Raw genomic sequence first — 13842 nt, forward strand, 5'->3', positions numbered from 1 at the left:
TGGCGACATAGGAATTTTCAGTAGACGGTGAAGCATTGCATGGAAGGCTGACAGTTTCTGCGAGTAATGATGCCTGGATGTGGCATGGATGACCTGGTCCGTGTAGCAGTCCTTCCTGAAAATGGAAAAATTCAACTTTCCGGAATTTTTTAAAATAATTAGGTCGAGGAAATTGATGGCTTCGTTCGTTTCTTTTTCCATTGTGAATTTTATACACTTGTCTAAAGAGTTCAAAAGGAGCAAGAAAGTCCCGAGTTGTCTATCAGAACCTGACCATACACACAAAATATCGTCTACATAACGATACCAAGCACACACATTTTTTAATAATGGGTTCTTGGGATGAAAAAAAGATCTTTTTCTAAATTGTCCATAAAAATCTCCGCAAGTAATGGGGATAAGGGCGAACCCATAGCCAACCCTTCAGGTTGGAGAAATACTTTTTCTTTGAATTTGAAATAGTTCTGCGATGAACATGTTTTAAGAGCGGAGCACAGATCTTGTATAATTGGAGTGGCGACAGATTTCTTTAAGAGGATCTCTTCTGCTAACTCCACAGCTCTTTTGGTGGGCACATTTGGAAACAGGTTGGTGATGTTGAAAGACACAAGAATGCACTTGGGAGGGAGCCCATTCATTCATCAACCTCAAGTCCTCTACTTCAGTAGATCAGATCCCAAATTCAAGTAGAGTTAGAGTTTGTCCTACTGAAACTAATTGAGACTCAACACACTTGAGCTATATTATCAGTAGTAAAATACACAAAATGAATCAATTTACCTTAAATATTTTCAATCATGATCTCCCACTCTTCGAGAACTAGCATTACTGGAGACCAATCTCACATGTGAAAATATTTTCACGAGAGATATTTTATTTTAAAAACTTTAGGCGATGGCGGTGGGCATCTAGGAACTTAGGAGACAAAATTTGAATTGGGATTCCAGTTAAGTCTCGTGATACTGATGTGGCAACCAAGTCGAGTTTGAGTCGGGATCAGGATAGAGTAACGTTCTGGAATACAGTCCTGAGGACTACTGAAACTGTCGTGCAGGTAGGGACATTTCGTACTCCCACTCCCTCTTAATGAAGCCTACTGGTAGCTGATATTTGGATTAACCATACCACAATCTCTGGAAGAGTTTCCTTTTCAGTTTTTCTAAGGACCACCAGTGGCGCCGACTCCATGGGGCCTGAGGGGGCCCCAGCCCCCTCAAAAATTCGATATGGGTGTGAGGAAAAAATGTGTCAGGCTTGTCGATTTTCCCTTGAGTGTCCAGATATCGAGATTCGAGTTATCAGGGTTCTAATGTTGATCCTATGACTCTTCTAAAATGATTAAAAAACTTAAAACTCATTACTTTTAAAATTTCCCGGGGCAAGATCCCCGGTTTGGGCCCCCCAATATTTTTTGTAAGTCGGCATCCGTGAGGACCACTCTACTTAGATGTGTAAGACATTAGCAAGACAAAGGTGGCAATAAAAGTGGATCAAATCTTAAAATAAATTATAACTGAATTCATTGATGAAGTCATTAAAGAATGCAGCAAATGGAAGAGAAAGATAAGCCAAATAAGTATATAAGATTAGGATGAAAAAATAAATCATTCTCATTCATCTGTTCCCTCTTATAGTTAAAAACAAAGAAGCTGAATTTGTTGGCCACTTTTCATCAGTTTTCACATCATAACTTCTTCCAGTTCTTTAACTCCTTCAGAAAGAAACACTCATTGAGGGAGGGAATCCTTCACAACAGTGAAACATGATGGATCAAGCTAGGAGCATACAAGTAGCAGAGAGAGACCCGCTCAGCAGTCCATGCTTTGCCAAGAAAACCTCAAGAAGCATCCATCAAATTGAAAAAAATGAGTCCCTCTTTTCAAACACTATCACAATCTCTTTTTCCCTTTCTCTTACCCCACAAATTTTCCAGCGACATTTACTTCCACATTAATTTTATTCCTTTGGCCAAAAAAAATAAGGTCTAAACATCCTAAATGCTAATTGTTCAATGAGAATAAGCTTGAGGAGATGCTTAATAATCTGGTCATGATAAGGAGGGATTCCTATTCTCACCGTTAGATGAAAACATATGCCTGCCTGCCTTTGGAATGAGACAATTAGGACATACCTTCTGGACCGAGTGCTGAAGATTGGAAGAATATTCAGCCAGCATGGCGTGCTAAACAAATTGGGGAAGAAAACTGATGCTGAGAAATTAAGATAGGATAAGAATAAGGTGTAATGGATATGATAATTAATGAACAAGGAGGCTCTCGACATAATTTTCAAGGATAGGAATTTGTTTGAATAGATTAAGAAGAGATAGAATACTTGGTTGAAGCACTGTAGAAATGTGATAACTTCTTCAAATCCATGCTATAAGGTGGGTATTCGTTACACAAAATAGGACAAGGAATACAACATGAATAATGTGAATTGAATTTGAAACTACTTTGTATATTCCATTTTTATTAAACGCCGACTACGGTTCCAACAACTATGAGCGTCATAATTGGTTTCAAAACTCATAGGTAATATGTATGCCGCAATAAAAAATTAAATGATCGCACTAAAGCCCTAAACACCCATCCACTACACTAAAAATCCTGCAGAAAAATAAGTATTACCTCTTTATTTGTGAATTTATCAATATAGGACAGGGATGTCTTGGAATCTTGGATAAGACAGTGATGTATGTTGGTTCACTTGCCAGAACTAGAGGTCATCATCCAAGTTACCTGGAGAGTTGAAGACATACGTGGTGAGGATGAACTGCCACCAAGAGGAGAAGTTGATAGCCATTATCAGCATCTTGCAGTTCGAGAGATTGTCTCTCCAGACAACACAACCTGACAATCGGGGGTAAGTGAGGCATGCTTTAGGAGGTAAGTATGGTCATTACATTTTTTTAAAATATTCCATTGAAAAACGAAGTACTACTTACACTACCATGGTTTTGACGCTCCATGTCATCCTTAGGAGAGGAGTACTCAGTTAATGCCCTATTATATTCTTCCTGCATTCCCCTACCTCTCCCTCAGTTGCCCACCTTTCACTGCAGTTAGATTGAGTGCATTGGCCCTACCTACCTCCCCATCCTCCCACATCACCTAGGCTTTTACAACCTGGGGAAAACCCAACCCCTCCCCTCCATCCTCTAGTCAGTTATGGATTATGAAAAAACTCAAGGGGGTACAGAGGATATCTTGAGCTACCTTTACTTTTATCTTAATAAAAAATTAATCAAGCCACGTTGCAAAGTTAAAAGTTTTATTTAAACGATCATTATGCATGCATATAAGACAATATCTTACCATATAAAAAAGTTGCAATTGTGATTCTACAATGTTCAGCAATGGGGGCAGCCCCGCAAGGGGGGGGGGGTGCGTGCCCCCATCTGTATCTGCCACTGCCCCTCTAGTCTCCCCCCACTCCCTCTGGTTTATATGTCAGGTATTTAACATGATGGACTAATGTACTCCTCGCCTGAGGATGACGCTGAGTGTCGAAACCATGGTAGTGTATCAGTTAAAATATTCTGTGGAAAAACAAAGTTTAATTTTTCATTCAAGATTACTTTTGTGGTTCAAAATGACCGGTTTAATTGCATATGGTAATGGCAGCAGGAGATACTTCTTTTTGAATAATATACCTAAGTACAGTAGCAGTTCACCTTCGGTAGTTACTAGGTCAATATTAGTGGGAGGGAAGGAGTAAAATCTGACTCCACTTCATCTAACGTCATCGACTATACAGAGGAAATTTAACGACAAACTATGTGTATGCCTATTATGATATAACTATATGAAATATTAGATTTCAAGGCAAACGATCATAAACATACGCCAATCGAATCCAAGCATCATTACTGAGGAAACGTGCAACGCCAAAGTGCTCAGTACTTACTATGAAAAATCTATTGAGAGACTTATACAGTGAGTGTCACAAATACTAATTCCATGCTTGATGCACTTACAGCCCTTACAATAAAACAAGGGGTCAACTCATAGAGGTTAATCAAAGAGGCTTTACCTCCATCTTCCGTTTCACAGGATCCTTCCATCAACGTTGGATTACAAGACGCTACACTTTCCTCTTTAAATCCATGCACTACTGTCTCAGTCAAAGCATTTTTGAACTGCCCGCTCTCCATGGATTCTTCATCATAAAATAAACCATGGCACCAATTATTTGCATATTGAGTGACTATGATGATGTAAATGTCTACATTACAACGTTAATGATTCGTCACTGTACGATATACAATGCAAACAAGAATATACATCACAGTGTTGACTCAAAAATCAATTACATGTGATACATGGATGAAATTAATCTTGTTTATAGCTCTGAAAATCCGTCGTCACTTCATAACTACATTGTGACACATTTCGCTGCATACTTCCAAAGACCTACAAACCACAGCACGTCCTCCTACAGAAAAGTTCCGGAAAATCATTTCATTACGAACGAGAAAAACTATTTCAGCTAAACTAAAACAGACGGGGCAATTTGCACATGACAACGGCAACACTGCAAATCTGCATGGAGAGGTCCCTGCACCGCCTGCACCAACGCTTGTAGAAAATTGCAAAGTATGTAATTCACTACTGGTGTGTTGTAGCGACTAAAATTTTCTGATTTGCTTAGTGTGAAATTATCTCGAAATATACGAAAGATATTTGCTTCAAAAATTTTTCTCTCACCTCATAATGTAATTGGTTCAGCTACACTGCGGTACTGTTGTCGTCTCGAATCAAACCGATCGGAAGCAAGTTGGTGGTTGGGTGAATGGCGTCTTTCTTACTGAAGGTCTATAATAAAAATTAAAATCTAGTAAGTATGTTGCATTGGCGGGTGCAATTATTAATTAAATTTGTTTATTATCTCTTGATTGCTTATTCGGATTATCTTTCGTAGTGGACCGTACAATGTGGCACGAGGCTAGAAAACAGGAACGGAAGATCCGTGGGATGTTGGTTGATTACAAGAAAAGAGCAGAGAGAAGACGGGAGTACTATGAGAAAATTGTATGCTACTTTTAGTTATTGCATGAAGTGCTTGGGAAGTATAACATTTTATATAAAATTTTTGCGTGTATCTTTTCAGAAAGCAGACCCAACACAATTTTTACAACTCCATGGCAGGCCCTGCAAAATTCATCTTGATCCTTCAATTGCCATGGCTGGAGATAGCCCTGCTAACATGTAATGATTCTCTTCTACATATTTGTAGCAATTCGTTTTTTCCATTTACTTTGACGTATTTAGTCAATAATTTCTTTTCACCCTCATTTTATTCTTCAAAGGATGCCGTGGCAAGGTAGATCTGACATTTTAATTGATAGATTTGACGTGAGAGCTCATCTTGATCATATCCCTGAAAGACAATCGTCGCCCGAGGTGTCAGCTATGACGGGAGATGAGCCCCTCGAAGATAGGCAGGCGAACTATGAAAGATATAGAATCCTGGTTCAAAATGACTTTTTAGGAGGTTTGTCTCTTGTTAAGAGTTTGCGGTTTTATTGAATATTAATTTCATCGGGCCTGCTGTCTTATCAATATTTTTTATTTCTGTCAGTTGTTGAAGAGAGATTTCTCCATCAAATCTATCTCGAAGAACAGTTTGGCCCCGTTGGGAAGACTAATACAGAGGAGAAAAAGAAATTAGCAGAGAAAAAAGCAGCAATACCCTATAATTACGAAGAGAGTACTCCAGCTGAAATCGAAGAGAAAGAAAAGGAAGACGAAGAGGAGGAAGAAGACGATGACAGTGACATAGATTTTGGTGAGTTTACCATGAAATCGTGTTGCATATATCCCGAGCTAATTAAGTGGTTTATTTCAGCATGAAATTTTTGAAGGATTTAATTATTGGTCTATTTCCAATTGCGCTGTTAAGTAAGAAGGTGTTCTTAATCTCATAGGACCAATTGCGGCTTCGAATTTTTCACTTAGGTCGAAACTAACCCATTTTATGTCATCAGTTTGCATGCTGTTTGATGAATATGACTTATTTCCTTGTATTTCCCGCGTCGTTGTTAATTTATTTGATTTTTAGTAACCTCGATATTAGTACGTGTGATGTGTACATTCTTAGGAATTGCTTGTATGTACGTTTAAATGATCCCTAGTGATGAATTGTTGCGAGTAACTTACAATTGACTTCAAGTAGGAACACCCATGAATGATGGACCTTAGGTTAGGAGCTGGAAATAAGTTCAGAGAACTCATCCAATGGGAGTAGGCATTTAAAAGCAGGGGTCTTTGAAGGCAGAAGGAGAACCTAATGCCTCGATGTCAGCTTCATATTAATTCCTTGAAGAATAAAACAGTAGTGATAATAATAGCATGAAATATTTGGAAACTAATGGAGGAGAAGCTCTGAAATACCAGACTGGAAGTATGGCAGGGGATATACCTTACGTTGAGGCTGTGCCAGATCAGATGGATGATAACTGCAGATTACTAGAGATATGAGTGCCTATCCATTGGTTTTGCCAAAAGCCAATGAGGACTACCTTTAGCTTTGAATTGGAAATTGGGTTGTAGGGAATGAGGGGCATGGAACAGAATGGTGGTGGAAATCAAATCATATCCCTCTCAATTTTTAAGATGTACTCATTTTGAATGGCAACATTGAGGGAAAATGAGGGGTGTATGAACAGGCATAGGAAAATATAATTGGGAAGGCCAAGATAGGAAAGATCTAGTGGTGTAAGAAAATTAAAAGGCAGTGATGGGGAAGAATTGAGAGGATTTGGTGTGAAGCCTGCCAATTATGGATGATGAATGTGGGACAACTAGGGGAGAAACCAGTGGCATTAATGTGGAAGCAAGGTCTTCATCGAAAACAAATGTATTATTTTTTTAACTCTGAAGAAATCCTTGGAAGAAACTAGGGTTTATATGGTGACACCATAGGCACAGCTAGGAATTAAGGCAAGGGGGGGTTTAGACACAACTGATACTGGGGGCCTGAGGGGTATGGAAGGGTAAGCGGGGGGTGAGGTGCAGATAAATTTTAAGACAAATGGTTCAAAGTGGTGAGTTTTACAGCTTTCTGAGGGATATTTTGTTAATCCTTATACTATTCTATAAATAATATTAATCCAATTAAGTAAAATGGATTTAACGTAAAAATTGATAATTTTATCCTCCAACACCTGCTCGCTGCACCACTGGGTGACACCAGATATCTGACGTTAGAAGCCTTCCATTGCTAAGTATGGTTGCAATCTGCTTGTGCTCTGGGTAGAAATGTGTGAGAGATTAAGACTCTGTTCCCTTTCCTTTAACCAGAAGCTACTACCATAAGGGGTGGAGATGTGAGCCACTTGGGAGGACGGTCACTTGCTAATTTTTTGCTGAGCTGTGTAGGCCTCTTTTGGGAGATAACTATGTCCACTCTAACTTATTGTTAGTCAACCTCGAGGTGTTAGTCCAGCTGAGACATAGATGATCATGATGGTTGATTGCTGGCAATCATCTGCGCCTTTATATTAATACCATCCACAGTATAAACATGGTTATAGTTGGATGAACTCTGCAAAAAATGTACCGACATGCATTTGCTCGGATTAAGTTTGAGTCCTCACTCCTGGCTCTACAAACGAACATTGTTTAAATCTGAAGATAGAATTTCATTGTCAGAGTGATCACTAATTTTGCGATAGATGATATCGTCATCAGCAAAGAAATGTATTTTACTGCTAATTCGGGACCAGAATTCATTAATATATGTATGTATTGAACAAAAGAGGGCCGATCACGTTACCTTGTGGAACACCTGCAGGGCTATTCTACTAAACGGGGCCGTACGTATGGCCGGCCTTAAGTTTCTTATGGCCTGACCCGAAATTACGGCCTATACCGATTTATACCGATTCCACTCTCGAGGGGCCATATCGTATGGCCCGGCCAAAAGTCTTAACGCCCTTTCTGCAGGCGAGTATGAGAATTATAATTGGTACTATAAGTTGGTTTCACTTTTTTTTAACTCTAGTCATTTTTTGAGAAGGAAGTTTGTTCCAACGTGGATACAAAATTAATTCTACGTTCCCTAACTGAAATGGACTCTTATTAAAGGATAAATTTGGATTTTCTTTAAACTCTGATCTGGCGGTAGACGCTGGAGATCTTTAAAAAAAGTGAAGAATGCAAATCACGGACGAGAAAAAGCAGAAGAAATTTGTACATGATTTGTACCCTACAGTATTATAATGATTATAATATTTGTGAATTGTACATGTAATGGATAGAGTTAGAACATTACATACTATTGTAGTCCTAACCCCCTTTCTCTCCTTCTAATGGTGTAACTATTGTCTCATGGCTGCAATAATTTGCCCTCAAAAGCCATAGAAATCCAGCCAATGCACGAAATCTAAAGATGAAATTGAAACTTTAAGTTTCATTAATTTTATTATTAGATGGCTTATGTTTAGGTAGCAGTATAAAATTAAAACATCAATATGAGACTATCATTCTTTCCTTGATTTATGGACGACATTTCTCCTTTACGCATCGACTTACTGAAGATTGCCTTACTGCCAAAAAATGTGTTGCCCTATGTTTCTCCCTCATGAACCGTAATGCTACGAGAATCTTAAAATATAAAACATTTAATCGCGGATATTTCAAGCTACCTACAGCTTTTCGAAACAAGTAAGAAATCTGCTAGCAAATGTAGCACAGAAAGCAAATCAAAGCCCGTTCCTCCATTCACTTTAACAGAGCATCCATTAAAAAAGTATTTCTAACTTTTTAACTACAAGCGAACTTTTATTTCATCCACTATATCTATTTACGAATTAAGTAACAACTTCTTTTGACGCGCGGAAAGATTTAATGAAAATATCCATCATCGTATGCGAACAGATTACGTACGTATCCCGTATACTCCTTCTTTCCATATGAAATCGGCGTCTTTATTTTATATATCTAGCCAATGCCCGTTGAATCCGTGTATGTGCTCCCCCGCAATATTAATGTATTTCTTGAAACAATCGCTATATAATCGACGACACTCCGTAAATTTCTTCTATAACTCCTTAGGCGAGCAATGTTATTTCGTATGGCCCGAGTTATGACCACCTCCTAGGCAGGCCATAGTATTACGGCCTTTAGGCCATAGCTACCGTCCGACTTACGGCCTTTCGCTCCGAGTGGAATCGCTCGAAGCCATACGTATGTCTCAAGGCCGTAGTTATGGTGGATTTCGACTTATGGCCCGGCCATATGATCAGTTGAATAACCCTGCTGATGTCACTTTAACTTCATTAGAGCTAAATCCGTCAAGAAATACTTTTTGTTTGCAATCATTCAGAAAGTTGCATATCCAGTTTACTGCTGTATAGTTTAATCCACATGACTGTAATTTGTGTAAAAGTTTATTGTGAGGTACCATTGTCGAAAGCTTTCTTAAAATCTAGAAATAATGCGTCAACTTGTCTTTTCGAATCACTAGACTTGAAAGTGTCGTGAAGAAAGAGTGTGAGCTGTATTTCACATGATCTACCTTTTCAGAATCTGTGCTGACAGTCATGGAGGAAGTTACAACTGTCCAAGAAAGTCGTGATATTGCTAATGACGATATGCTTAAGTATCTGGCCTATAATTGATGTTAATGAAATTGGACGATAGTTGCCTGGGTCATGTCTGTTTCCCTTTTTGAATATCGGAGTAACGCTTGCAATTTGTTAGTCTAGCGGTAACTTTCCTTCAGATAGTGACTTCTTGAATGTTATCTCTAAGTAAGGTGCAATTTGTGATATAGCTGCCATGCATAAAATACATCTCTCTAGTTATTTAGATCTGGGAATTTTTATAGTGTTTTCTAAATTCATCTTGAGAAAAATCGCAAATCCGCTTGCATTGCTGTAAATAAAGCTTACCGTATAAGCGTGTGTAAGAGGCGCACACGTGTAAGAGGCGCACCCCTATTTTGAGCATCGAAGCTATGAAGAAAAAAAATTTGCGGCATTTTTTTTATACTATCGCGCGGTGTTGCAGACGTATATTCAATAATTGTCAAAATTCCAGTACGCCTGGAATTTCGACAGTTATCGAATTTCCCTCTTTCAATATTAATTGAAATGAAATTTTGATAACTGCGGCGGTAATAGCGGCATAAGAGGGAATAGAAAGAGTTCCGATCCTCTCTTCGCATACGCCGTTGCTCTACGATGCTTGTCCTATTCACAAACAATTTTGTTTAAATGCTCTCGCAGGAGTATTGCAATAGAATTGCAGCCGTGGAAAATTTTAAGGCAATACACGACAGGCACATAGCATGAACCTTCCCAAGAGCTTGGGCAACGATCGGGGCAATCTCAGCGCCGTAGGATAATAACCACGTCGTAGATTTAATGAAGCCACATTCGGCCCTCCATCAGCTGATGCCTCTGCCGTTTTTTTTCCTTTCCGAGACCCCACAGGAAAATAGGAAAACATCAAGTTACAGGGGAACAATGGAAACGTGTTTCATCCCCACCCCGTCTCACCAACTGACCTTGATCGATCTCCCAGTTTATGGAGGCCAAATGCTAAGTGAGTCATCTACTGAGCCCGAAGATATCTCTATAGCTTTCAATAATTGTATGACACGCACGAGGTTCAAAAAAAGAAAGAGATCTAACGCGACGTATATCTGACAGAATTTAAGTTTTTTAAGCTCTAATTGTTTGACACAAAGATTTATAGTTACAACAAGGCTACTAATATTCAAAATAGTCCAAACAAGACAATTTCGGAAGAAGCAAGCGTAGCATAAGCGCATTCAAACAAGACGAGACGGACTGGAAACTTTAGGCAATGCAAACTGCGTATATCACATTGCTGTGCCTTCGCCCCTTCGCTTTGAAGGCAACGACGTCACATACAAGATCGGACGTGTTCCTCCCGTGCTCCTTCGCTCATAATAATAATAATAATAATAATAATAATAATAATAATATTTTTATTGGTTCCCAGAGACGTGTCTAAGCCACGTATGGAACAAGTCACAAGAATAGTACATACATGAGGCATTAAAAAATAATATTTAAGGCGAGAAGGATAGGTACAGACATAAACATAAAAGTAACATTTTCAAAAGACAGGTTATAAAGACATAAATTCATCCACTGAATAACAGGGATTGTCACATAAATACTGATAAAGTTGACCTTTGAATTTGGAGAATGAATCTAGCTGTTTAATCTTTAGAGGTAAACATTTGAAATATTTTGACCCAGCATATATGGGGTTTTTGCTGAACATGGTTGATTTATGTATAGTAACTCTTAAATCACTACAACCCCTTGTGTTATAGTTGTGGATATCAGCATTGGTTTTGAGACTGTAAAACTGCTTATTTTGTTGAACAAAGGTAATTGCAGAAAAAATGTATAGGCAAGGTAGCGTAAGAATCCTTAAGGATTTGAAATAGGGCTTGCAGCTGCTTCGCCTAGGAATGTTTTTTATTATTCTAATGGCCCATTTCTGGAGCCTAAAAAGACGAGTAGAATGGTGGGAATGGCCCCATACTGCAATCCCATACATCAATCGACTATGGATATATGCATAATAGACTGAGAGTGCAGTAGCAGTATCAACCAGAGGGACAATTCTTCTAAGTAGGTAACAGCCACTGGACACCTTTGTAGACAGTTTATCAACATGAAATTCCCAAGATAGTGACTCATGAATATATAAACCTAAAAATTTAGTCACAGAAGAGGAAATAAGGGAGGATCCATTTAACCTTAGGAGAGGAGAAGAAGTGATCTTTCTTTGATAGGTATGAAATTGAATGAAAGTTGATTTATCATTATTTATAAATACCCTATTATCATTGCACCAGTCACTCATAGAATTTATGTTTCTTTGGACTACCGTAGAGTCTAAGTGCTTATTAGAGGTAAGGTGGGTTGTGTCATCAGCATATATGTACACTGAACCACAGTCGAAGTACTTTGGAAGGTCATTTATGTAGATGAGAAAAAGGAGGGGGCCCAAAATAGATCCTTGGGGAACACCTCTGAAAATTGCTAAGGGAGTAGAAGTTATATTAGTATATGACTCAGTAGAGTAAATCTGTACCACTTGTGATCTTTCACTTAAAAAGGATTTTAACCACTGATTGGCAATTCCAGAGACTCAATACATCTTAAGTTTCCTCAGCAGTATTTCATGATCAACAGAATCAAATGCTTTCCTTAAGTCAAAGAACACCCCTGTTATATGATTCTGCTTATCAAGTTCTAAGATGATATCATACAGGAGTTTATATATTGCTGTTTCAGTAGATCTATTTTTTATAAAACCAAACTGGGAATCCGTTAGAATCTTAAATTTATTAAAGAAAGAGAGTAATCTATTGTACATCACTTGTTCAAATATTTTAGAAAACAGGGAGGGAACAGATATAGGTCTATAATTGTTCATGTTGTGTGGGTCACCACCCTTCAATACTGGGATGACTTTAGCAACTTTCAATCTATTGGGAAATATTCCAAGTGACAGAGATTCATTAATTAGATGCACAAGTGGATGGATCACAGACAATTTGGCATTGCCTTTTAATAAGGAGCATGGAATATCATCATAACCTGCGGAGTGTTTTTTATTTATCTTTTCTATTATGGTATCAATTTCTTTTACATCAGTGGGCTGAAGAAAGATTGTATGGTCATAATGTGACCGATGCAATGACGAAGACTTGTTGGTCTGTTGTTGGCTAACATTCTTAAAAAGTTCACAGATGGAAGTCAGGAAGTTATGATTAAATAGATTTGCAATATCATTATAATCAGAGACCATGGCGTCGTCATGATGAATGGCCTTGATTTTAGACCTATCACTGTCTGTGCAAGAGGTGGCATTCTTAATTAGTGCCCAAGCAGATCTACTTTTCTGATTAGACGAATTGATAATGGATATATTATACTTTCTTTTGGTCTCACTAATTAGGTCAATATGCATCTTCTTAATGGATTTATAGTATTTCCTTTGGGACTCCGAGTTGTTTGCTTTTAGCTCATGGAATACTCGTTTCAATTTTTCAGATGAAGTCCTGATTTCATGAGTAACCCACTTGCACTTTGTTTTTTGAGGCCCAGGGGATTTCATAGCTTTCTTAGGGAAGCAGACATTAAAACAGTACAAAAATGTGTCAAGAAAATTACTAAATTTTACATCAAAAGCGACATCAGTAAAAACACAGTCCCAGGATTGCTCCTTGAGTAAATTTTGAAATTCAATTTGAGCTTGATGTGAATAGCACCTTTTATATTGAATCACATTGTGATTACAATTGGGGTCGCCACGGACATGGTACATGGAAAACTGAGCTCTGTGATCTGAGAAGTCTACGTCCACATTAGAACATCTGGAAGGAGGTATAGTGGAAAAAATGTTATCAATGATTGTTGAAGAGGAACTAGTAACTCTAGTGGGTTCACTTATTGTGGGTGTTAGGTTAAAAGTCAGTAAGCTATCTACCAGATATTTCTTGTTTGCAGAATCACAGTTCATATCAATATTAAAATCACCACAAACAATGGCATAAGTTGCAATTTTAATTAGAGCAGGCAAGACTTGAAGAAGGCGATCCATGAAGACAGAAAAATCACCTCCCGGCGACCTGTAGATGCACATTATTGATATGACCATATCTCCATATGTCAGCAACGTCACACAACCTTCAAAGTCCATCTCCAAAGTACGATTATTTAAATTAAAGTTACGAAAATAGAGAACAGCTTTAACAAAAATCAGTACACCACCACTTCTGTGTTGCGATCTACAAAAGTATGAGGCTAGTTTATAGCCCTCGATGCTAATAAATTGAATTTCA

General features: G+C 38.2%; 2 protein-coding genes across 8 annotated transcripts in view; one reads left to right on the top strand and one right to left on the bottom strand.

Moving 5' to 3' along the window:
- The window catches only part of LOC124153480 (speckle targeted PIP5K1A-regulated poly(A) polymerase-like), a 41330-nt gene extending 36534 nt beyond the window's left edge, over positions 1 to 4796 (bottom strand). Inside the window, exons 1-2 of one of the 7 annotated variants that reach the window (XM_046526666.1) lie at positions 4710 to 4796; positions 2631 to 2852 (exon numbers count right to left, since the gene is read on the bottom strand). Coding sequence is in view for 2 of the 7 variants with exons in the window: in XM_046526665.1 (XP_046382621.1) it covers positions 4036 to 4156 (121 nt within the window). In the remaining 5 variants the exon portion in view is untranslated. Of the gene's footprint in view, positions 1 to 2630; positions 2853 to 2947; positions 3230 to 4035; positions 4162 to 4315; positions 4408 to 4709 lie in introns of those variants that run through there. The other 6 variants (XM_046526665.1, XM_046526664.1, XM_046526667.1 and 3 more) reach the window with 6 other exon arrangements.
- Positions 4736 to 13842, top strand: part of LOC124153479 (CLK4-associating serine/arginine rich protein) — a 45918-nt gene continuing 36811 nt past the window's right edge. Inside the window, exons 1-5 of the mRNA XM_046526663.1 lie at positions 4736 to 4839; positions 4924 to 5033; positions 5113 to 5210; positions 5312 to 5496; positions 5584 to 5790. Coding sequence (XP_046382619.1) covers position 4839; positions 4924 to 5033; positions 5113 to 5210; positions 5312 to 5496; positions 5584 to 5790 — 601 coding nt within the window. The 5' untranslated portion in view covers positions 4736 to 4838. The remainder of the gene's footprint in view (positions 4840 to 4923; positions 5034 to 5112; positions 5211 to 5311; positions 5497 to 5583; positions 5791 to 13842) is intronic.

The sequence above is a fragment of the Ischnura elegans genome, chromosome 2, assembly GCF_921293095.1.
Source record: "Ischnura elegans chromosome 2, ioIscEleg1.1, whole genome shotgun sequence".
Lineage (NCBI taxonomy): Eukaryota > Metazoa > Arthropoda > Insecta > Odonata > Coenagrionidae > Ischnura > Ischnura elegans.